Genomic DNA, 24,836 nt, shown 5'->3' on the forward strand with positions numbered 1-24,836 from the left:
ATTTTCTAGCCTCTTCCTCCAAACAAACAAGCACAAGAGATGAGCATACAGGAGCGCTTGTTGTCCCACAGCCCCATGTTTGTTTGCATTGCACCAGGCCCAGTAGAGCAGAAGAGAGACTTACTGAAGGCCAACCACGTTTGCTTCAGGTGGAGATAGACATGCAGATCAGTCTGGAATCCCAGGTCCTTCAGGGAGACATCAGAGCCTGCTTCTCCTTTTAGTCGGGCGTATTCCATGTAACAGTGGAAGATTCCTGCAGTGGAAAGCAGAGATTTGACTGCCTTAGAGTAAAACTGTTAGCCTCTGATTAACCTCATGCTCAGAGTATCTGCTACCCAGCGGGAACTATCCTTAAAAGGAGACGGTGGGGAGGGTCTGTCAGCTCTTTGGGATGCAAGAACGAGGAGGCTTCAGTAAATGCATACCTACAGGAGCAACTGCTGTCTAACCATTCAGGGAGCTCTAGGCAAAGAGACAAATGATAACTGGAGAGGGCCTCTGGCCCCAGCCCCATACAAGCTAGGGTTAAGCGACAGACCAAAAGATGGCAGCCAGTTTAGTCAGGTCTCCCCTCCCAGCAGATGTTCATGTGTGTTCCCACCCTGGTCTACACAAAAGGTACATGCTGGATATGGTCCAAACTTGCCTTCTTCCTGGAACTTACTTAATTTTTATTGTTAATGTAAACAAACTTCTGACTAAGGTTGGCTGTTCCTCAGCTTTTCCTTGCGAAACTCCCTGTCCCTCTGCCTCAGAGAGGGATATTCCCATCCCCTCTTGTATCCTGGGTTGGAAATAATAGGATCCACCTGCTAGCATAAGTCAGTGGAAATAATTGCATCTTTAGCCAGAAGAGCCCTGCAACCCTGCTGCAGTATCGCAGTGAAACAGAAGAGACTGGAACACAGACTGAGCGGCTGTGACCTAAGTCACTAAACCAATCTCAGATAGTTCTGCAGGGTGAATGCAAGGAGAGAATCCCTGGAGCCAGCCTCATGTCAGAGACCCTAGGCTCAACAGCCACTCACCATATCCGAGCACCAAGATCACCAGCACAATCATAACCCAGATCATGATCCCAGCAAGGAAGCGAAGCAGGACAATGAAGATGAAGCTGATCACCAAGGCAATCACTAGACCTCTGTGGAGGGGAGAGAGTGGCAAGTTCATGAGCACAGAACCACATGCAGAAACAAGCCCATGTCAGAGCGTCCCATTTTCTGTGCCCTGCAGCTTTGTTCCATTAACTGATTTAGTCTCTCGTTTTTTCCTGTGAACTTTAACAACAGTTGAAGGTGCTAAGTTGGCAGCCGTACTGATGGAAGTCCTCTGTCCCCAGAGCAGATGCAACACAAGCAGCATCAGAGCAAACTTTCCCCTAAACTGCCTTCTCTGTGTCTCTCAATCCTGGAGGAGGGGGGAAGAGGTCAGTCCCCCAGTGCCTGTTCAAATCCTTGGTCTCTAGATGGGGGCTACCAACACAGGGGGGCAGTTTGTCCTGGCAACACGTATCCTGCTAAGAACTGGACCGAGACCCAACAAACTCATTGCACACAAGATGCCCAACTGTCAGAGCTGAATGACTCAGCCACTGCCACATTGGTGGTGGATTAGAATCGGGAGGGGGACGACACACCAACAAACTAAACAAAGAAACCACTCTGGATTCCATTCAGATCCCAAGCCAGCCAGTCTCTCTAAACTCCTTTATTTTAGCATAGTTCCACTACCACCTTTTTACCATCAGCAAAGTGGAGTGGAAAAATCCCCACCACAACCCTCATTACATAGGGAATAGAAAAACCCTACAGCTTCCATAACCAGCAAGCTTTGATACATGTTCATTCAAATGCCGCACTGTTCTCAGACAGCACATGTTCTGCCAGACTCTGCACCCATTAAGTGCTAGCAGCTCCCTGGCTCCGTTCCCATACAGCTCTGTCTGGAAGGGAATCGGACATCATGCTCTTTGTATGCATTAGCTGAGCCATTCAGTTCTCTGCTTACATTATTATCCAGTACCAGGAAACTGTGTAATCTTCAAAGATCTTCATGGCCAGTTGTCTTGCTTCCAGAACCACGTTTGCTTTTCTGGAATTAAAAACAGCAGGGAGTTGGGGGGAGAGGGGAGAAGAGAGGCATGTCAGTTTGTGATCAACCCCGCAATCTTTATAGGTTGACCAAGGCCCTCCTGGTGCCGGGATAAGAATTGTTCTCACTGAACATCCTCAAAGCTACCTCATTGTCCTCCTTCAGATCCCTTTTTAGAATTCCGCTGTGATGCCTACAAACATTTTGTTAGTGACTGGGCGGTTGTTGTGCACTGACCGCTGCCCGGTGTTTCTTCCCTGTATTCCCCCAGTTGTGTGTCAGTCTCTACCCGTTTCTGGTCTTTATACTTGGACTGTAAGCTCTTTAAGTCAGGGACCCTCTGTTTGTTCTGTGTTTGCACAAAGCCTGCCACAGTGGCTTCCTGGTCCAAGACTTTAGATAAGCTATTACCAGCAGGACAGTGGGGTGGGAGGAGGTATTGTTTCATGGTCTCTGTGTGTATATAATGTCTACTGCAGTTTCCACGGTATGCATCCGATGAAGTGAGCTGTAGCTCACGAAAGCTCATGCTCAAATAAATTGGTTAGTCTCTAAGGTGCCACAAGTACTCCTTTTCTTTTTGCAAAGACAGACTAACACGGCTGTTACTCTGAAAACTGGTCCAAGACTAAGGCTCTCAGGTGCTACCGCAACACATGTAAATAAGCATTATTTCATGGCAACTTATTTACCATGATGCCTTCTGGTCATGTTCGAACGTGACCGAGTTTCCTAACGAAGACAAGCCCAGAGGCACCCAGGATACCTCTCCTCAGAGATGAGGCTCAGAACTCACTTGGCCCCTTCCACCAGCTCTGTCACGTTCCTTTTTGTTTGTCCCCATCCATCATCAAAGGTCGTCTCGTTCCCAACCATGATGACCCCTTTCTTGGTGTTGATTGCTGGTAAACACCTGCGTGCCACTGAGGGACAAAGTACAAGAGGCACAGGTGAATTTTGTAGAGCAAAGCAGTCTAATCGCCACTTGCCTCATCAGGAAAATCCAGTACCCTCAGGTAAGGCTAACAGGAAGTGCTTTACACAAGTGTCAATATCACTAACCCCATTTTACTTATATGGAAACTGAGGCACAGATTAGGGAAGGAACTCCGCCACAGTTCCACATCAGATCAGCAGCAGAGCTGGGTTTAGAACCTGGCTGGTTCCCTTGCTCTCATCACCATAAACCCAAACCCAGCAGCTGGTCTGCTCCTGCTCTTATCTAGCAGTTTAATGGGGATTTTGCTCAGTACCCTGTCCCAGCTGGTTGGATGGACCACTGGGGGAAGGAAGCTGTACCCTTTTATTTGCAGGTCTCTTCCAAGCAACCTGCAAGGGCATGAACTGGAGCAAATCCTAGGTAGGGGGACATAGACACATGGAGACCAGCTGGTGGTAACACACCTGTGTGCAAAGCTATCTTGGATGTACATTGCCCTCACATGCTGTTGCACAAGAGGCAACAAACCCTGTCTGAACTCATACACGACCCATATTCAGTTCCCAGGAGCCTTCCCAGCCTCTTTTCCTTCGTTCCCCAGTCAGACTTACAAGGTTTGCTGGGAGTGATCATGGCCGGACAGTCTCCATCCCTCAGCACTTCCGGGACGCTCTAGAAGAGAGAGAGAGAAGTTTAAATGAAATTCTCGCCTGAAAATTTCTACACCATTCACTCTTCCTCTGGAGAAACATGCAAGCATCAGGTTAACATCAGAGAAAGAAGAGTCTAGAATGGCACCACACTGGGACCAGTTTTGAACAGTTTACTTCTAAAATACATCCCTTTCCTTTAATATAAAACTCACCTTCTGCTGATTGTTAAATTCTGGGACGCAGAACTGCTTGTAGTATTCAAAGTCTTTGGTGAGCTGTGTCCTGACTTTCAGGTACGTGAGATACCGGTCTGGGCACTTATTCACACAAATCTGAAAGAGTTCAGATATGCACAGTATGTAAGACTGAAAGAACTGAGTGGGGCTGTATAAGATCTAAGTATCATTATTAATCAGAGAGGAGCGGATGAGACAGACACAAGGTCACCGCTCCCTCTTGGGTGAGGGGCAGGAGTCTGCTAGCTGGCGTCCTGTCCATTCACTCTCAGCCTACAGTTCAACTCTTGCCCGTTGTGCCATAAACCTCAAAGCAAATCACCAGCAGAAGCCACTCATTTTGCTCCTCTTCCTGCACCTTTCCCTGTTGAGGCTCTCAGTTGCTGTTGCAATGCTCAGGCACAACCAAGAGAGGGCATCCCGCACTGTAGCTCCTCTCTCCTTAAACACTGAGAGACACACAGACACCAGGAGACATGTGCTCTACATACCTGGCACAGTACCCAGTGCCCACCCCGTTACAGGATTCACTCATGGCTGACTGGAAAGCAACACCCCCTGCTCCCCGGGCGGTGGTCTGTGTGTTATCTGCAAGGACATTTGCTAAAGATAGCATGTGGGACATTGCAAAGCTCTTATTTAAAACCTTCCAAATGAGAACAAAGCAGGGGTTGGGGCCCCAAGAAGAGAAGCAGCAACAAGTGGTGTTTGGGAGCATGGGAAGCTGCGGAGAGCTGTGTTACCTGTTTGGTCGGACACTGGAACTCCAGCAGTACCAAGGGGCTGGCGCACTTCATGATGTTGAAGTAAAACAGGAAAGGCTTGTTCCTGCAAACAAGACAACATTTCAGTTTCTGGAATCTCCTGTCCAAGAGGGGAACAAACCTCCCACACCACCTATTCTAGTCCAGGCCTGCAGTGAGACCCTGCGCTGCCTTGCCCATCCAACAGCAGTGGAGAAGTCACATTGTCCTCCCACAGCCACGACAGTCTTGTGGTTTTGAAGCATTTATACTGCTTCCCTTTCAATATGCCGAAGAGCTAGAGCAGGAATCTAAAGTCAAACGCTGTCCCACCAGGCTGGAGAACCTAGTTCTAATCCTGCTCTTGTATCTGGTTCCCTGGGAAATGGTCTAGAGGTTCATCTCCTGGGGTGAGAGACTCGCAGCAATACACTTCCTGGCTGATTAGAACTGGAGCTGCCAAACTTGGAAAATCACAGTGACCCACACTTGGGTGTGATTTGAGACTAAAAGGTGGTGTTGCTCAGCCTGGGTCCGTAGCCTCTACCTGCAGCTCTAGTAGTCTCTGCTGGTTTGATCAGAGCTCTTCTCGCTTTGCCTAGTCTCAGGCAGTGGCAAGTGGAGGGGGGTTCTCACACAGCCTGAAAAATGGAAGGTAGCACTGAGCAAACAGATAGGATTGTTGATGTCCCGTTTATACCTCACAGGAGCTTGGGGGTGGGGGGACAGAGGGAAAAGGGCAAATCCCACAGGCAAATCCTAGCAGCCAGAGGCAGGGAGGAGAGGAGATACAGTTGAATGGGGTTGTAGGGAGCCAAGAAATCAAGGATGTAGTATTTTGAGGCTATATTTCTTCTGGAGGTATTATGGAGCAAAGACAGGACATTACTCAGTGTTCCCATTTAATGGCAAACCAGCTTTCCTTGCAGTCTTTTAAAAGAAGAGTGATCTCAGACACATACTCATTGGGAGTTCCCAGCTGGCCACAGAACTGCCCGCGACTGTCTGTGGGGTATATCACCTTCCGGGGGTCACCATGTGTCCATGCTGAATGGGAGAAAAAAAAGCTACGATTAACCAGGCAACCTTCATTTCCTTCTCCCACCTCACCTGCTGTATCAACCTGCTGAGTCAATCATTGGCCAAGGACCTCCCCCAGTTAGCAAGTGATCTCATATAAACACCCTCCTCACCAAACAAATCAGTGGGACAACCTTATCATGGGTAGCCCCACCCAGAAGTCCCCTCGGTGCTGATTTGACATGACTGTAGATACATGGACCAGTCTCTTCCAGCCTTCACATGAAACAGGAGCAGATGGAAAACTGAGGTAGGGCATGAAATGACAACCTGCCCTCATGAGTCTTCAGCTGCTGAAGAGCTAAAGGGATTGTCCTAGGGTGGCTGGGCCCTGTGAACAGGCCAGGTCTGGCTCTCTTGTGCCAGAGTCGGTGGGCCCAGTCGAGCTCATTAAAGGGGATTGGGCTCCATGTGGGGCTAGGAAGGCCTGTCAGAGGACAGGAAGAGGAGTGATTGGGACAGATTGTTCCTGAGGACAGAAGCCACAGAGAAGTGGAGCTAACTCTGGGGATGGATCCCTGGAACAAGGGGCCAGGTGCTCAAGGAGGTAACCCTGGTGCCAGCGTTCCAGAAGAAGGGAAGCTGGGTGAAAATGGGAAGCTGCAAAAAGCAAGATTACCAGAAACCCCTAGGAGGAGAGGCCACAAAACACTAGAACAGAGGTGAGCTGAGGAACTAGTTTTGCTGGTTTGATTAGGTTTGGACAATAAACTTGCTTCAGTAAGACTGGCCATGGCAACATATGCTTGAAAACTGGGGAGAAGCCCTGCCACGTCACAGTCAGGGATCCTGCCTCGAGGAACAGGGGTGACTCCACCTGCAAGAGGAGAACCATCCCTCCTACCCAGAGACATCACCTGTTAGTGGCTGGGCAATGGGTACTGTGCCAAGTACTGCCCTGTGAGCCACCCCCCTCACACACGTGTAACATCACAACACACTAAGCATTTAATCACTTGTCAACCTGGTGTTTTTACCCCAACCAAGCATCTGCTGTACGCCAATGCCTTTTTAGGGCCTGTCCCCGCCAGGATCTGAGTCTAGAGGTGTCGAGGGTGACAAATGCCACTCTGTTTCCTAAAAAACAGAGAAAGGAAGAGAAGGCCATATGCTACCTACCTACGACTCCCACAATGACATAGCCAAGGATGGCGATGAGGAGGAGGATACAGCAGATGATGTCAGTGCAGCCCCTGAGGGAGGAAGGCGAAGTAAGAACAAGATCAGGCACTAGCTCCAGAAAAGCAGGGAGACTGGAGCACTCACTATGCCCCCCTGCTTCATCCCAGCACCTCCCTGCAGAAACCACTCCCATCCACATTCCCGCTGAGATGTGGACCCTGTCTCCAAGGTCTCTGCGGCAATCAGCATTCCCCAGTCACCTATTCATATTAGCGCCACCCCAGAGTGTTGGATGAGAACAGGTGTTCTCTGCTCAGCCTGAGGAGCACCCCACTCCTATTGCCAGCTGCTGAAAGGCTGCTCTTACCTGTCATGAATGGGACCTTTGAATGTTGGGTCATATTTCTGTGGCGTCCCTAAAAAGAAGGTAAGAGGACACTGAGTTAGCCATCCATTTGGAGTAGCATTGGGCCAGCAGGGTAAATTTTCACATCCTTTTCCTTCTACTAGGACCTGTTTTGGAGCTACTTCATACCCAGGAGTAGCAGGAACTTGGCAAATATTGATGTTGGTTAGAGATGACAAATATCCCTTTCATCAGGTGGCAGGGCAGCTGGTAAACTGAAGCCAAGCAAGAGAAAGTGATTTGCCCAAAGGGACACAGCCCATCAGTACAACAGCCAGGAACAGGACACCATTTTCCATGGCTCTAACTACTTGGCTCCCTCTTTGACCAGTGTTTGTAGCCACCAGACACAGACTGAGCCAAATCTGCCCCTGGTGGGGTACCCATGCAGCCCCGGAGGTAACAGAGGGTAGACCTTGGCCCATTGTATTTCCTTTTCAAAATCAGAGTTGGGCACGTCTGCTATGTTATGGTGGGGAAGGTGTGTTGAGGAAGTCTGATTCTAAGTCTAATTGTCATATGTGGCAGTTGAATTTCTTCCCACCAAGAAGAGAAGAACTCAGGATGCTGTAGGGTTAGTAATGAGTTTGGGGCTCTTATGAGCAGGAGAACTTCCGTTCTATGAGACACAGGCAAGAAAGATTCAGAACAGGAAATCCCCTGCAACCACCATTTTCTGGGCTGATCCTAGCCACCCCACAGGAGCACGGGAATTAAGGAAAATGTTAGTTCAGGGATGGGGAAACTTTTTGGCCCTAGGGCCACATTGGGTACAGAAATTGTATGGAGGGCCGGGTAGAGAAGGCTGAGGGAGGCTTATGCCTCCCCAAACAGTGAGGTGTGGCCTGGCCCCCACCCCCTATCTAGCCCCCTGGAACTCCCACCCCCATCCAATCCCCCCTGCTCCCCACCCCTGACTGACCCCAGGACTCCTGCATCCTCTCCAAACACCCCTGCTCTCTGCCCCCTGACCATCCCCCCAGGTTGCCTGTCCCCTATCCAATCTCCCCTGCTCCCCACCGCCTGACCGCCCCCCTTGGGGCTCCCCTGCCCCCATCCAACCCTCCCTGCTCTCCCCAACCCACATTAGCTGTGGGGTGGGGGAAAGGAGGCTCAATCCTTTCCCTGTGCATTTCCCCTGCTCATTTTGGCTGCTCTCCCTGGCAGTCGGGCAGGGCTCGCTCCGTGTCTGGGCTTGCTGGAGGTGCATGCTGGAGGTGCATGGTGGAGGTGGAGGGGGGCCCTGGTTTGCTCTGCCCAGCCCCTGTCCCCGGCAGCAGGCCCCAGGCCCCTTGACCGACCCCTAGCTCCTCACCTCCCCCCCGGAACTCCCTCTGGCCCCGCTATAGCCATGCTGCCCCGCTGCCCCGCTTGGGGAACTGTGCCAGCGAGGGGAACAGAAGGGGAGGGGCCAGAGACTAGGCTCCGCCCCGCTCACCCGGCTGTGGGGAGTTGGGCTGGCTCCTCTGCAAGCTTGTCCTGACCCCGCTCCCTGGCAGGAGCTCGGGGGCCAGAGGGAAGGGTCCTGCGGGCCGGATGTGGCCCATGGGCCGGATTTTGCCCCCCTCTGGTTTAGATATTAGAATTCATAATTTTATTAAGATGATGTTGAAGTAAAAAGAAAACGGTACAGAGTTTAAGCATAGAAGTTTCTGGTTATCAGGGAATAAGGTACAGATTATCAAGGGGTGCAAAATTCGGTTTAGGAACGGGTGGCGTAAGGAATACATAATCTGCAAGCTCCCCGATTGGGGGTAAAGGTTTAACAGGTCAAAGTACAGACACTGAGATATGGGGTACGTTGTCCATATAATGGCTAGGTTCAGGTGTGGAGTATAATGCGTGGATACGAGGATGAGGATGGATTTACCCTCATTTGGTGGGATTTAATGTTCAGTGAGTTTACGGAGTTTGCCCCCCTTTGGTTTAGATATTAGAATACTACATCCTCATCTTGGCACCACGGACGGTGCCGATGGAGGAGGCTGGAAGCAGGTTTCACCTTTACAGCAAAGGCCTGGAGACTACCCAGAACCAGGGAGGAAAATTATCTACCAAGAGATCATTTTTCTTCCGATATCCTAGTGTCCAGGGCTGGAAATAATTTGGGGCCTGACTGTAGAACAAGTTTCCACATAGCTCCTCAGCCAGTTCTCAGAGAATGTTTCCATTCAGCTCCTGGGAATTTTCCAAGAGAGAAAGTCACCAGAAATGTTTTCAGAGCCTCAAAAGAGGCCCAGGGGCCCCTCAGTCAGGTTACCCAGAGCCAGCTCCAGATCTAGGATAGTAAGTTCTATCTAACCTAGAAATCCCTTCTCTCTACAGGCTGCAACCGCCCTAACCCACCCTAGCACTCCTTGGATGGAATTCAATAGCTGGAGCCAGACTGCTTATTCCATTACCTCCTGCCCTGAGAAGGAGCCACGCACGGATCCCGCTCTGAGAAACCTGGGAGCTGCTGAGATGCCCTAATCCCCGAATCAAAACGTGGGTAAGAGCCAATGCACAAGGCAGGCATACACAGATGCTTTGAAAGTGAAACCAGGTGGATTTCCTGGAAAAACAGGCCAAGGCTAGCATACATACGCCAGAAATTTCAGCTACCTAATGACAGGTTTCAGAGTAGCAGTCGTGTTAGTCTGTATCTGCAAAAAGAACAGGAGGACTTGTGGCACCTTAGAGACTAACAAATTTATCTGAGCATAAGCTTTTGTGAGCTACAGCTCAAATAAATTTGTTAGTCTCTAAGGTGCCACAGGTCCTCCTGTTCTTTTTGCAGCTACCTAATATACTTGTACTTACTGCTGGCACTTGTGGAAGAGACATGAGTGTGCAATGTTCCTTCTCTGTATGTCTCATAGGCACACAGCACCTGCCCTGGTCATCGTGTTTGTGGACAGGCAGTGAAGTGATTTACAAGGCTCCTGTTTTCCTTATCTACAGAGCAGGATTCTTGCCAGCTTCTGTGAACTGTCTGCACAAACACTCAGAGCAGCTGCATCCCCACCCCCACCAGGGAGAATTTATGCAGAAGAGTTTATAACAGCAGGTTTGCAGCTCCCACTCAGCACTCAAAAGATGCACCATGGCCCATGTGCCAAGCTACAGAGACCACCAAACTCTCAGCAGGACCTGTGGGACCCGTGAAACGAAACAATTCTTGATTTCTACTCACGGGATTCCCCCCTTTCAGGGGCATCACAATTCACTGCTCAGAGAGTGAGCAGCTAGTAGCCCTGCTTGGAACTAACAGCATGCTTCAGGCCAAACCTGCAGCCCCTCCCTGCTAATCCAGGCCTGGACACTGCCAGTACATCTCAGTCCTGACTAGCGGCACCCTTCTGTTCCAGTCCTGGGCTCCCCGTGCCCCCAACTCTGCCAGCACACCTCTGCTCTGCCCCCCCCCGCTCTTCCAGTCCTGGGTCACTCCAGGGCAGCGATGGCTAACTTTGCTGGAACGTTCGCCTCCCTAAAAATACCACGCAAGCAGCAACTTTGCGGCAATTACCCCCAAACTAGCCACTCCCCATGCAAGGTCTTGGAAAGCATGGGGGGGGGTTCTCCACCATCTGTGCTGACGCAAGGGGAACTCTGAACCTTTGCAGAAAGGGTGAGGGTCACAGAGGAGAACTGGAAGTCCAGGTTCTCAGCCATCAGGGCCAAGAGACTCCAGGGTTAATTTGTGGCCATGGGAGCCTAAAAGAGGAGGAGCTCGAGCCCAGGGCTATGAACCTAACACAGAGTGACTCACAACAAGGGAGTGACAATTTGTCCACACACAAGTCACGCTGCTTTAACTACACCATGGAAAGCAGTACAAGCCAGCTGGTGTTTATACTGATTACAAAGGTGCTTTTATAGCTGTTCCCCTGCAAGAACGGGAATAAACTGTATGGGTGTAGGGCGCCTTTATACCAGGGCTTAGAGTGTTTTTCTCCAGTCAGTCCCAAGGGCAGGGCTCACCACAACTGAAAAGAAATGCAGAGGAAAGGCAGCTGCTGTCTTGTTTCGCCAGGAAGCTGTTTAATTAACTGTAACGCACCATCTCTACCCTCCATGGACCTCAGCTGCTTGTGAAGGAGCCTGATGGTCAGACATTCATTAAAGTTCAGGGAGTTTGCAGAGAGCCAGCCATGTCCATTCATGCCCAGATTCCACTCTTCTTTCTGCCCATAATCAGAAAGGCATCCGAGCACAGACTGCTCCTGGCAAAGGCCCAAGGCATCCCGGCGAGACAGCACCCGGTTCCCCAGAACTCAGTGCTGTCCCCTGCAGACCCTTGCACACACAGAGGGGAAAGCGAGCATCAGGAGCAGGAAGGGAGCACAGGAGGCTGGCATAAGCAAGCCCCAGAGAACAGACACACTGGACATTGCTGCACGACGCACACTTTCTTACCGTGTTTGCCATAATAATTCTCTTCGTCTACCCCCATGCCAACGACTCACTGCAGGAGCTCAGCTCACTTCCTTCTGACTCCCACAGTCCGCTAGGGATCAGTTGCCCAGTCAGCTCTGGTGGCCCCCTCTTCCTGTCTGGCTGAACTGGTCTAACCTGTAATAGGTGTTTAGCAAAAAGCTCCCTTTGCAGGCAGTTTGTGTTGCTCTTTCACATACTGATTCTCTGGCTGTCTTAGCCGTCTTTCCTCTTCTCTCTGGGTGTGACTATGGGCAGCCAATAAAAACAGAAGCCCATTCAGCAAACACATTTAAAGGGACAGCAACCACTCCTATAGGATAGGCCTGGGTTGCTGGCCTGATTCTCCCAGGCCCTGTGCCACGTCTGATCATTTACACCCTGTGCCAAATGCATGCCAAGCGCTCCCGAATCAGAATGGGAACAAAGGTGGAAACATCACCCAAGGTGCAAGGCAGGGGCCAGTTCAAAAACAGGACTGAGGCTCTCATAGGATCTCTCAAGGTATCCCTCGGATGGAAGATGTATCAGCTTCTAGCCATCTCGCACGGCCAGACCTGCGGCCAAGCAGAGCTCTGCACAGAAAAATCCCAAACACACAGGATCTGACCCACTGCGAAGAACTTCTCCCCAAAGAAAGGGGTCAATGAAGCAGCTCCGTGCCTTAGTGCCAGGGTAGCATGGTGGCACATGGGAGAAGGGAGTCTCACAGACACGCTGTGAACAGTTGTAGCTGCTTAAATCATAAAAAGGCAACGAAATGGGGGAAGTTTTATTGCTTAAAAAAATAAGCTTCTTTACACCCATGCCAGTAGGTATGCAGTGCTTTGAGCTGGGCTCTGACCCCCTCCACAGCTGGAGTCAGGCGGAATTCTCTTCTCTCCCTCTCTCAGTCACGCACGTTGTGCAACGGCAGCTCCAGGCAGAAAGTCTGACTTTCTTTTCTTCTGAAAAAGAAACTTTCCTCTCGCGAGCCCTTGATGCAGAGAATGAGGGGAGGGCACAAGTGAGAGAGAGGTGCATCGAGAGGTGCGCGCGCATTTCTATTCCGCTGACGGGCCGAGGCACTGTGGTTGCACTGGTAGAACTGTGTTGGTTCCTGAGACAGTCATACTCCCACAGTCTCTAGTGTGGATGCACTTGTACCAGAATAAAGGTGTCTTCCTGCTACACCTTGTTCCCCTTCCTGTACGGCAGGGGTTCTCAAGCTGGGGGTCGAGACCCCTCATGGGGTCGCGAGGTTATTACATGGGGGGTCGCGAGCTGTCAGCCTCCACCCCAAACCCTGCTTTCCTTCCAGCATTTATAATGGTGTTAAATATATTAAAAAAGTGTTTTTAATGTATAAGGGGGGTCACACTCAGAGGCTTGCTGTGTGGAAGGGGTCACCAGGACAAAAGTCTGAGAACCCCTGCTGTACGGGACTAGCTAGACTGGTACAAGGCACCTTGATATCGGGCTAACCAGGTTCACACTAGGTGACTCTACCGACAGTTAAGCTTTTGTGTATAGACAAGACCTTAGAATTGTGTCTTTAAAAAAAGCTTTAAGCCTTTCTATCTGTTGTGCTCATCTACCCTCCTTCACACACCCCTAGGAGGCAGGGCTGCTACCACTGGTGGGCAGATGGGACTGAAGGCCCAGAGAGACTAAGTGACTTGCCCGAGGTCACACCAGGAGCCTGTGGCAGAGCAGGGATTTGAACCTGGCTCACCTATGTCTCAGGCTAGAGCCCTTCACCACTAGACCTTCTTCTTCCTTTAGCCACCCACTGGCCGCCACTGGCACGGGACCAAGGTGTGGGGCTGTGGTTGGAAGCTGGTTCAGCTTGTTTTGTTCTTAACGCGTACTCAGCGGCACTGGCAGACGGTTCTAACTGCCAGCCCCAGCACCTCGACTGACCCTCAGGGTGCAGACACCGTGAGCCACGGCAAGGCAGGGATCTACCTCCCGCTGCCTCCTGCCAGGGCCTCAGCTCCATCTCAGCGTCCTCGGTGCCTCTGCTGGGATCGAGAGCAAGAAGCCAGCTGGTACCGGTCTGTTTGTGGCTGAGACCCACCCGATCCATGTTGCGTCAGGGCACATGTTCCGATCTGGGGCTGCCATGGAAATCACTGAGCATTGCATGGCCACGGTCAGTCCCCTGAGCCTACAGTTCATTGCTGTGGTTTACCCTCTTCGCTATATTTAGATTGTAAATAAATCTCCACTAGACACATTGACTCAGAGTCAGGAATAGAAACCAGAAGCGCTAACTCCCACCCCTCCCCAACTCTAACTATGAGACCCCACTTCCCTCCCAGAGCTGGGAATAGAACCCAGGAGTCCTGGCTCCCAGCCCCCCCGCTCTAAGCACTAGACAGAAATTCCTTCAGATAGTAACTGAGCCAAAGGTTGACGGTACATCCTATGCACCCCCCCTAAGCCAGCGCAGAACCCACCTCCCTGCAGCGGTATCGGTTGCTGCTGGGCTACGACCTGGGGCCTGATTGAAGGACGAGCCATGGGAGTGGCTCTTGGAGTCACCAGCTGTAAGCAGCATGTTTTTCGCCACCCTAAGTGCAGGGCAGGAGAGAGAGATTTATGGGCGACCTGTGCCAGTCGCCCGTGAGCCCTTGCCCTGGCAGCAGCTCTGTGCCCCCATTGGCTGGTGGTGATGTCATGGGGCAGACTGGTAGGCCACTGATTTACAGCTCCAAAACAAAAGCTGGGATTGGAGGAGCGGGAGAATCCTCGCATCTCTCCTGGAGCTGCTGCCTTGGACTGAGGGATCACCCCCGCCAGGCACCCGCACCCCGCTGCCCAGTGCCAGGCTGCCCCTCAGCACAAAGGAGGGCTGGGGAAAGCCTCAAGAGTGATGGGGAGAGGAGAGAGGCCAGGGCAGAGCCTGCTGGGCCATGAGTCATTCTGCCAGTCAGGCTGCTGCAGGGAGGGTGGGGAGAGAGGAACAAGAAACACATGGGTGTGATGGCATGAGGGAGGCTGATTAACCACAGCCCAGCGGGTGATGTTCCTAGCCACTCCCTGAGCCACAGTGCTGGGGGCAGAGGGAGAGAAGCGGGAAGCCTGGAGGGCTGGGACTGAGAGATCCAGGCAGTGGCGGGAGGAAGGATGGTCCAGGGGTTCAGCCTCAGGAGATCTGGGCTCAACTCCCCGCTCTGCCACTGACTCCCTGTGTGGTCTTGGCTGAGTCACTTAGTGCCTCGGGTCCCAGCTGTACAACTTGCATAACAGCCCAGGGCTGGGCTAGAGCAGCAGCTCCCATAGCTAGGGCTAGCAGAGATACTGCAAAAAGAACAGGAGGACTTGTGGCACTTTAGAGACTAACCAATTTATTTGAGCATAAGCTTTCGTGAGCTACAGCTCACTTCATCGGATGATACTGCGATGCCACAGCCCTTGGCGTGGCCAGCTGACCTGGTGGGGGAGCTGTGACAAAGTGGGACTGTTCTTCATGTTTCCTCTGAATACTGTTGGGGTGCCTCAGTTTCCCCTAGGCATTTCTTAAGTCTCCAGGTGGTGGGATAAGGGGATGTAATGGCTGCAGAGCAAAGGGCCAGTGAACATAAATGGCGACACTCTGTCTCCTGGCAACTGATGGCCTGGGCCCTTCCCCCCTGCAAGGTGAGAGCTAAAGGGTTGGAGAACAAAGGAATCTGGTGCCCTCCTGGCCCGGGAAAGGGACAAAGCCCAGGGGATGAGGGGCTGGAGAGAGTTTCAGTTTGGGGGGCTGGCTGGGGACATGGAGCGAAGGGCAGATGGGGTTGTCTGGCTCACTGGCCCCCAAAATGGACCTGGCTGAGGGGGTCCTGTTCTCTGCACCTACAAGCTCTGTGTTAGACCATGTTCCTGTCATCTAATAAACCTTCTGTTTTACTGGCTGGCTGAGAGTCCCGTCTGACTGCGGAGTTGGGGGGCAGGACCCTCTGGCTTCCCTAGGACCCCACCTGAGCAGACTCGCTGTGGGAAGCGCAGGGAGGGGCAGAGGAGGCTGAATGCTCCGAGGTCAGACCCAGGAAGGTGGAGCCGGGTGAGCTGTGTGTCCTGCAGACAGGCTGCTCCCAGAGAGGAGACTTCCCCAGGGTCCAGCCTGGCTTCGTGGGGAGCAGTTCCAGAGCATCGCCCAGGGACTCCGTGACAGGGGCTGGCTCGGTTATTCACACACCCAGAGCCATTTGGGTTTCTTTTGTCACCCTCTGACTTTCCCATCATGTGGCCTTCCCAGGCCCCTCTGGCCATTTTCCTTCCCCAACATGGATTCTGTGAGTTTGTTTCAGTCTCCCTCAGGAGAGGCTCCCGCGGGCGTCTCTCTCCTCACCCCACCAGCCAGGTGGGCACGATCTCGTAGCCTCTCCTCTCCATCCACTAGCTGCAGGCTCTGAGCCCCGAGCCAGCCCCCGTCCCTGCACCCCGGACACGGGCTCACAGCTTTCGGAAGCCACGAGCTGCGAGGCCTGAGGACGAGAATGAGGAGACGGTAGAAAGTGTCACCTCCCGAACCAGCAGCCCAGAGCCTCCGGCCACACACAGTGACAGACTCCAGACCCCCCATCTCGCGAGGGGCTGCCCCAGGGCCCCAGCCCCAGTGCATGCTGTTCAGAGGAGGTGGAAAGCAGCGTCCTGGCAAGCACAACCTGATCAACAGGAAATGAAGTGGTGCAAATTAAAAGACATGGATGCAGCTGACTTTTATCTGCATTCAGCCAGGATCAAAGGGGCGCTCGATAGAGAGGCCGTTCCAGAGAAAATGCCAGGAAGCGGCAAGTTTGCAGAGCCCCAGGAAACCCCCGAGGCCCCTCTCCATGGCAAGGAACCAACATATTCTTCGCAGCCCAAAAGTGGAACAACCTCCTTGCACTCATCAGGTCAGCCACTCCCTGCCCCATTGGCTCTGAGGGGCACGAGAGCGGGCGCGAGAGCAGGCGCGGGGAAGTGGGGCATAGCCAGAGATCCTTGAGCAGCCGCGGGCTCGCTGCAGAGCTAAAAGTATCACAACAGCAACTTGGTTTTAGTCTGTCCCCCCACAAACACACACACAGCGGCTGCTAGACCAGCCTTGCTGACCCCGCGTGGGCAGGACACGGACAGAAGAGACAAATTCAGCTTAAAGCATTTATCAGATTAAATGGGCTTGGGTTTGTGTCCTATTGTAACGGGGGTTTAATTCGGTTTTGGTTTTAAATTGACAAAGAGTTCGCTGCCTGGGAGAGTGGAGGATCTGTGCCCCTCAACCCTGACCCACAGCCCCTGCTATCCCAGCCCTGCCCCCCAGGCCCACCGGTGCCCCTCAGCTCTGACCCACAGCCCCCTCTATGCCAGCCCTGCCCCCCACTCCCAACCTGCAGTCCCCCTGCTACCCCAGCCCTGCCCCCCAGCTCCACCCATGCCCCTCATCCCGACCTGCAGCCTCACCGAAGTCTGGTCCTGGCTCCCAGCTGAACTCTCCCAACACCCTTCGCTCCATCCCTGCAGCCGCCTCAACCGCCTGCCGGCAGAGCAGCCCCAACCCCAGGCTGTGATGGGTTCTCAGCTCCCCCCCTCAGCAGGGCCCTGCTGCTGCCTGTCTTTATCTCACCAGCCACCTGCTCCAGGGAGACTAGTATCCCAGCATGCAATGCTCGGGGCTGTCTCCTGCTCTGGGTGGATCTTCCAGCTGATGCAACGCTGCTATTGTGACCTACGGGCTCTTGACCAGCTTGGGTCAGATGCCTCCCACCCCCGTCCCGGTCTGGACAGCCACCCCCTCTTTGTGCTCCAGGACACAGGAAGGACGGTGTGATGAAGTGGGAATGTTCTTAATGTTTTCTCTGACTACTGTGTGGGTGCCTCAGTTTCCCCTAGGCATTTCTTAAGTCTCTAGGTGGTGGGATCAGGGGGTGTGATTGTTGCAGAGCCCTAGAGGGCCAGTGGGATGCTGTCTGCCCAGAGAATGGCCAACACCCTGTCTTCTGGCAACTCATAGCCTGGGCCCCTCCCCTGCAAAGATGCCAACCAAGGGGTTCGAGAACAAAGAGATCAGGTGGCCTCCTGGCCCGGGAAAGAGACAAAGGCTAGAGGAGGGGCTGCAGAGTTTCAGTTTGGAGCTGGCTGGGGAAATGGAGGGAGGCCCAGATGGGGCTCTGGCCTCCCTGCCCCCCAAGACGGACCCAGCTGAGGAGTCCTGTTCTCTGCACCTACAAGCTCTTTTAGACCATGTTCCTGTCATCTAATAAACCTTCTGTTTTACCGCCTGGCTGAGAGTCCCATCTGACTGCGGAGTTGGGGGGCAGGACCCTCCGGCTTCCCCAGGACCCTGCCTGGGTGGACTGGCTATGGGAAGCGCACAGGGGGGGGGGGCAGAGGATGCTGAATGCTCCGAGGTCAGACCCAGGAAGGTGGAAGCTGTGTGAGCTGTGTGTCCTGAAGACAGTCTGCGCACAGAAAAGAGACTGCCCCAGAGTCCTGACTGGCTTTGTAGGGAGCAGTTCCAGAGCATCGCCTGGGGTCTGCGTGACAGAGGGTTCCCCAATTCCAGCCTCCGGGCGCAATCTCAGATTTATTACCTGGGGCCCTTCCTAAAATCAGCAGCTCATCCTGCCATGGCCTGGGCTGCACCTGTGGTGAGGTCAGAGACCTTGAGACCCCAGGGCAAGGGATGCAGAGCGGCAGTGGGTACAGGGCATGGGCACAGGTGCTGCAAGTCAGGGTGCCGGGGTGCAACCGCACCCCCTGGTTTGAAGTGGTTTCCATTCTACACAGGGTTTACAGTTTGGTTCACTGGCTCTCAGCCCCCACTATACAAACTGTTCCATCCCCCCAGGTGTGGGGTCACCCTGCCACGGGTCCTGCTCTGGGCTTAGAGGATGCCAGTTTCCAGAGCTGCCAGTCTGGCACCTGCCCTCCGCTAACAACATCCAGCCCTGAGGTGAGGAAATCCCCCTGCAGGCCCACATGACCCGTGTGGCTTGTAACAGGATGTCATGCCTGCTAGCGCAGCCAGACAAGCAAGAGGCCTGGCCTGTAACAAGTGGCTGTTCTGGGCCTGGGCCCCTCTGATGCTGGGGGCTCTGTGGGGGCCCGTGGACAGCGCTTGCCTCTTTCCAAATCTTCTTGTGGTCCCGGCACCTCTGGCGTTTCCAGCCTCGCAATCCAACACTGTTTGCAGCATCAAACCACCAGCTGTTTGCTGTCCGGGCCCAGGCCTCTGCTGCCCTGACGGGTCCCAGCATGGCCAGGATCTGCAGCTCTCCCTGTAAGCTGGGTCTGGACTGGCATGTGAACTGGCAGGCATCTCAGAGCCTGGCTCTCCACCCCTCAAAACTCCCTCTCATCCGTCTGGCTGAGGCAGCTCCTGCCTTGCTCAGATTCCCTTTCCCTGAGTCAGCTAGCTGGGGCAGGAGTCTGCTGAGAGAGGGGAGGCTCCTTCTCCTCCAGCCAGGCCAAGGTCTGCAGCCTCTGGTTATAAGGGTCTGGACCCAGGGACCGGGGCCCTAGGCAGCCTCTCAACCTCCGGGAGACTGAACATCCCCCGACAGACGGAAACATCCCCCCCGCAGCAGCTTCGGGTGCAGGTCTCTGCAGGACAGACAGGGAGCAGGTCTGTCTTTCTCTGGGACATTCTTCCTCCCTAGATCCCACTGGGCAGAGAACTCCTCACCCCCCACCCCCTAAGCTGTGGCTGTGCACGGTTACACAACACCCGCTCCCCCCGGAAGCACTTGTGTAGGCAGGGGCTGGGCTTCCCCATTTAAAACAGCAGGGTTGGGAGCAAAAAGCCACATGTATCGAAACCAAGAGACTCGACGCTTTGTGGGCTCTCTCCCAAGGCAGCATGTCCCTGGGGAGTGAGTGGCTCCGCGACCCACCCTGTCCTGAATGCCTGGAAGGCAGCCACCTCCTTCCTCAGTTCCTGGCCCACTTCCGCCCCTCTTCCCGGCATGCCATGCTCTGAAACGCTGCCAGCTGGCGGGGGTGGGAATGGGGGGGCACCTCTGACCCCTCATCTGCAGCCCGGAATCCCAGCTGCAAACCCTGAATCCGGCCATGACGCTCCCCTTGTACAGGGGGCAGGGCATCACCCCGCCTTGGAGAACCCCTACAGAGAGAGACGCATCCCCTGCAAATACCCCTGCCCCCCACCACACCCCCACACCCCGTGCTGCCCTTTCCCAGCCAAGCTAGCCCTGTCAGGCGAGGTCCCAGCCCCATCGTCTAAAGCAGGGTATTTCTCCCCCTCCTGGAGGGTGACGGACCTGACCTGCCCCCCTAGGCAGGCCGGGCTCTAGCCGAGGGGGAAGACAAGGCCGAGGATCCCCTACGCTCACCTAGGGAGAGAGTAAGAGCGAGCGAGTGAGCCCCATGTGACTGGAAGGGGCCCAGATACCATGGTCCTGGGGCCGGTTTTGTTCAATATCTTCATAAATGATCTGGAGGATGGTGTGGATTGCACTCTCAGCAAATTTGCGGATGATACTAAACTGGGAGGAGTGGTAGATACGCTGGAGGGGAGGGATAGGATACAGAAAGACCTAGACAAATTGGAGGATTGGGCCAAAAGAAATCTGATGAGGTTCAATAAGGATAAGTGCAGGGTCCTGCACTTAGGACGGAAGAACCCAATGCACAGCTACAGACTAGGGACCGAATGGCTAGGCAGCAGTTCTGCGGAAAAGGACCTAGGGGTGACAGTGGACGAGAAGCTGGATATGAGTCAGCAGTGTGCCCTTGTTGCCAAGAAGGCCAATGGCATTTTGGGATGTATAAGTAGGGGCATAGCGAGCAGATCGAGGGACGTGATCGTTCCCCTCTATTCGACATTGGTGAGGCCTCATCTGGAGTACTGTGTCCAGTTTTGGGCCCCACACTTCAAGAAGGATGTGGATAAATTGGAGAGAGTCCAGCAAAGGGCAACAAAAATGATTAGGGGTCTGGAACACATGAGTTATGAGGAGAGGCTGAGGGAGCTGGGATTGTTTAGCCTGCAGAAGAGAAGAATGAGGGGGGATTTGATAGCTGCTTTCAACTACCTGAGAGGGGGTTCCAAAGAGGATGGCTCTAGACTGTTCTCAATGGTAGCAGATGACAGAACGAGGAGTAATGGTCTCAAGCTGCAGTGGGGGAGGTTTAGATTGGATATTAGGAAAAACTTTTTCACTAAGAGGATGGTGAAACACTGGAATGCGTTACCTAGGGAGGTGGTAGAATCTCCTTCCTTAGAGGTTTTTAAGGTCAGGCTTGACAAAGCCCTGGCTGGGATGATTTAATTGGGGATTGGTCCTGCTTCGAGCAGGGGGTTGGACTAGATGACCTTCTGGGGTCCCTTCCAACCCTGATATTCTATGATTCTATGATTCTATGGTGATGGGTGCAGTGGCCGCACCTATCGAGAGCGCAGGAATCTACGGAGAAGAGGGGCTTGGACTGCGGTGTCATCCACAGCCAGGCTCAGGCCCCCACTGTGCCAGGCACATCGGATCTCACCTCCGGGGCCACCAGTCCATATGCTCCCGTGCCCGCTGCCTGCCCTGGGACCCACACAGCGCCCACTCTGAGAGCACGTCTATGCAGCGGCCTGGATGGGTGATTCCCAGCGCGGGCAGCCAGACCTGGGCCAGCTCTGTCCAAGCCAGCCTGCTACAAATAGCTGTGTGACCACGGCGGGACGGACGGCGGCTCAGGCCAGCCCCCCAGTGCCACCCCAGCTCCCACCCAGGCCCCATAGCTAGTTTAGCTGGAGCAGCGCGAGCGTTCGGCTCCCCGAGCCAGCCGGGCATCCAGCGGCTCTGCCTTTACCGTGGAGAATGACATGTCTGGGCCGGAGTGAGCCAGCTCGGCGTAAACCCCGCGTGGGGACAAAGCGCTGGTGGCGTGGGCCTGGCTGAGCTGACCCCCACGGGCTCCAGGGAGGGGATAGCAACCTGGGCCTTGTCCTCAGGGTGCTACACGCAGAGCTGGCTCCAGCGAAGAACAGAGCCCAGCCCTGCAGCCGATCACACCAGCCGTCTGAGCCAAGAAACCTCCTTGGATGGATTCAGTCTGGCTCCCGCCACAGCTCTTCCTCCAGGAGAGAACAACCCCCCCCAGACCGGGCTGACGACATCCCAACTGCTGGGGTGCCATCTGGCTGCCAGAGCCAGAGCATCACCAGGGTGGGGCGCTCCAGGGCTCCCTGCGTGGGGACCAGGACAGAGGAAAGAGCTTGTTATATACCAGGAAGGTGAGAGCACCCCGCCCCCAGCCCTGTTCTGTCTCATTGGGCGGGGGGGGGGGGGGGAAGGGTGCGGAAACCATCTCCTCAATTCAAACTTGCCCCATAAATCAGGAGAGTTAAAATTCTGTGCCCACCACAGGGGGTCCCTGCGGAGTCCTGGGCATTGGGGAGGAGGCTGTTTGAGAGTGAGCTTTTTGGGGCAGGGACTATTTCCCAGTCTACATTTGTACACTGCCCGGCACGTCGGGGCCCTGATCTCGGGCGGGGTCTGGGCAGCGCCTGGCCCAGTGGCTCTCCACGCAGGACCAAGGTTTGGTAGCCACCGCAGTACCACTAATGAGTGACCAAAAGGAATAACCACGCTGACCCTCTGGCTGCACAGTGCTCTGCAGTGAAAGGGACGAGACGCTAGATCGTGGGGTGCCAAACCTTTTGGCCCAAGGGCCACATCTGGGTATGGAAATTGTATGGCGGGCCACAAACACTCACGAAATTAGGGCTGGGGTGCCGGAGGGGGTGAGGGCTCTGGCTGGGGGGTGGGCTCTGGGGCCGAGCCAGAAATGAGGAGTTCAGGGTGCGGCAGGGGGCTCTGGGCTGGGGCAGGGGGAATGGGGTGCAGGCGATGTGTGAGGGCTCCGGCTGGGGGTGCAGGCTCTAAGGTGGGACTGGGGAGGAGGGGTTTGGGGTGCAGGAGGTGGCTCTGGCCTGGGACCGAGGGGTTCGGAGGGTGCGAGGGGGATCAGAGCTGGGGCAGGGGATTGGGGCACTGGGAGGGGGGCGGCTCAGGGGTACAGGATCCAGGTGGCACTTACCTCAGGCAGCTCCCAAAAGCAGCGGCATGTCCCCTCTCCAGCTCCTACACGGAGGCACAGCCAGACGACTCTGCACACTGCCTGGTCTGCAGGCACCACCCCTGCAGCTCCCATTGGCCGCGGTTCCCGGCAAACAGGAGCTGCAGGGGCAGCGCTTGGGGTGGTGGCAGTGCGTGGAGCAGAGCCCCCTGGCTGCCCCTATGCATAGGAGCTGGAGACGGGACATGCCGCTGCTTCCGGGACCTGCTAGCCGCGGCCCCAGACCCCGCTCCCCCCCCGTAGCTATCAGCACTGTTTGTGCAGGAGAGCAAGTGCGGGCACCCACCTGGGGGAGCCGGGCAGCTGCCCTGGCCCATCGCATTTCTCACAGGGCTGTCACACCAGGGTGTGCCCCAGGCCCAGCCACCCCGCCCCCACTCCTTTCCCCTGCCCCTGTCAGTCCGGGTGGAAGGAAACAGAGCAAGTGGTGCTGGTGATTAGAAACACAGGGCTCCGCACTGAGGGAAACGGAAGTGAGGGTGGGGTGGCAGCCAAGCCCAGGGCTGGTTGGGATAAACACCCCGTGGGAACATCACCCCAGGAACTGGACATGATTGACAGCTGGGGAACCCGGAATGGGGGGGAGGGAACTAATGGTCTGTAACATCACATATCTGGCGCTCCCAGCCCCCCTCTACACACAGCAGCCTGCAAATGTGCTGCGGGGCGGGTTAGAGCCAGCTCCCCGCGAAGGGAGAGCAGCTGAGTGCTGTAACTAAAGGGGTCTGGGCGGCATCCGGCGCGAAGGGGCCCTGGTCTTGGCTGGGGTCTGGGCAGCGGGCAGCGCCCTGCACGACGGGGCCCTGGTCTCGGTTGGGGTCTGGGCGGCGCCCGGCGCGACGGGGCCCTGGTCTTGGTTGGGGTCTGGGCGGCGCCCGGCGCGACGGGGCCCTGATCTCGGGTGGGGTCTGGGCGGCGCCCGGCGCGACGGGGCCCTGGTCTCGGTTGAGGTCTGGGCAGCGCCCGGCGCGACGGGGCCCTGGTCTCGGTTGGGGTCTGGGCGTCGCCCGGCGCGACGGGGCCCTGGTCTTGGCCGGGGTCTGGGCGGCGCCCGGCGCGACGGGGCCCTGGTCTTGGGTGGGGTCTGGGCGTCGCCCGGCGCGATGGGGCCCTGGTCTCGGGTGGGGTCTGGGCGGCGCCCGGCGCGATGGGGCCCTGGTCTCGGGTGGGGTCTGGGCAGCGCCCGGCGCGACGGGGCCCTGGTCTGGGTCGCGGTCTCCTGGCCGTAGTTCTCAGTTCGGCTGCATTGCACCCTCCCCAGGGCAGGACCGAGGGTTTCCTGGCTTTGCACCCCGCTGGGATCTTTGCTTTCAAAGCAGCCGAGGCGAACCCAGCCCCACAGCGCCCATCTCCCCATCACAAACCAGCATCAGCCATCACCCGCCCCTGGCGATGCAGCGGACCAGCTAACGGGCCTGGTTCCCCCCGCAGCCCCCAGCCTGACCGCCCCCCACGGACAGCGGGAGCCCAGGGGCGCGGTTCCCTTCTAAGGGCACCTGGGCCCCAAACCCCGACGGGGGGGGGAATGCGGGGCTGAGCCCCTGGGCGTTACAGGGTCCAGCTGTCTGGGGCCCTAAGGGGAAATAGCCGCGGGTGGGCGGGCACAAGGGGGGATCCCAGCTCACTCCCCCCCCGGCTGAGCCCAGCAGATGGGGGCAGCCCCACCCCAGCTCCCCTCGGGCACTTTCCTGCCCAGATGCCCGGCGATGCGGGCGGGGGAGGGCCCCGATCCTGGATGCAGCCCCCCCGCCCCACGGAGCGCCCCCGTTACCGTAAGCCCCGTCCGGCTCCTTCTCCATCGCTGGCCCGGACCCCGCGGGCGGCTGCGTTCACCAGCACCCGGCGCCGCCGCCGCTCGCCCGGCACAGCCCGGGGGCCGCCGGGGGGGCGGGGCTTGAGGACACACCCCCAGAGCTCGGCTGCCCGGTCGCCTGGGTCCTCCGCCGCCTGCCTGGGGAGGGGCAGAGAGGGGTTGCGGTCCGCTGGGGCAAGGCCATATAGCCCCATGGCCGCCCCATCCCGTCAGTCCGTATAGTCCAATATCCCCCCTCCTGCAGCCTCGGACTGGACCACAGTCCATATAGATCGGGCCATATAGCCCAGTAT

General features: G+C 55.6%; 1 protein-coding gene across 6 annotated transcripts in view; it reads right to left on the bottom strand.

Annotated features, from left to right (window-relative positions):
• Window positions 1–24,608, bottom strand: part of SLC44A2 (solute carrier family 44 member 2 (CTL2 blood group)) — a 39,075-nt gene extending 14,467 nt beyond the window's left edge. The window contains exons 1-11 of one of the 6 annotated variants that reach the window (XM_048831448.2): window positions 24,502–24,608; window positions 7,236–7,284; window positions 6,866–6,939; window positions 5,629–5,713; window positions 4,667–4,751; window positions 3,900–4,019; window positions 3,646–3,706; window positions 2,891–3,017; window positions 2,011–2,094; window positions 1,032–1,144; window positions 125–256 (exon numbers count right to left, since the gene is read on the bottom strand). In XM_048831448.2, coding sequence (XP_048687405.1) covers window positions 125–256; window positions 1,032–1,144; window positions 2,011–2,094; window positions 2,891–3,017; window positions 3,646–3,706; window positions 3,900–4,019; window positions 4,667–4,751; window positions 5,629–5,713; window positions 6,866–6,939; window positions 7,236–7,284; window positions 24,502–24,529 — 958 coding nt within the window. In that variant the 5' untranslated portion in view covers window positions 24,530–24,608. Of the gene's footprint in view, window positions 1–124; window positions 257–1,031; window positions 1,145–2,010; window positions 2,095–2,890; window positions 3,018–3,645; window positions 3,707–3,899; window positions 4,020–4,666; window positions 4,752–5,213; window positions 5,323–5,628; window positions 5,714–6,865; window positions 6,940–7,235; window positions 7,285–11,672; window positions 12,597–17,102; window positions 17,880–24,501 lie in introns of those variants that run through there. The other 5 variants (XM_048831444.2, XM_075121677.1, XM_048831447.2 and 2 more) reach the window with 5 other exon arrangements.
• Between the last annotated feature and the right edge of the window lie 228 nt (window positions 24,609–24,836).

Source organism: Caretta caretta, chromosome 20, assembly GCF_965140235.1.
Source record: "Caretta caretta isolate rCarCar2 chromosome 20, rCarCar1.hap1, whole genome shotgun sequence".
Classification (NCBI taxonomy): Eukaryota; Metazoa; Chordata; order Testudines; family Cheloniidae; genus Caretta; species Caretta caretta.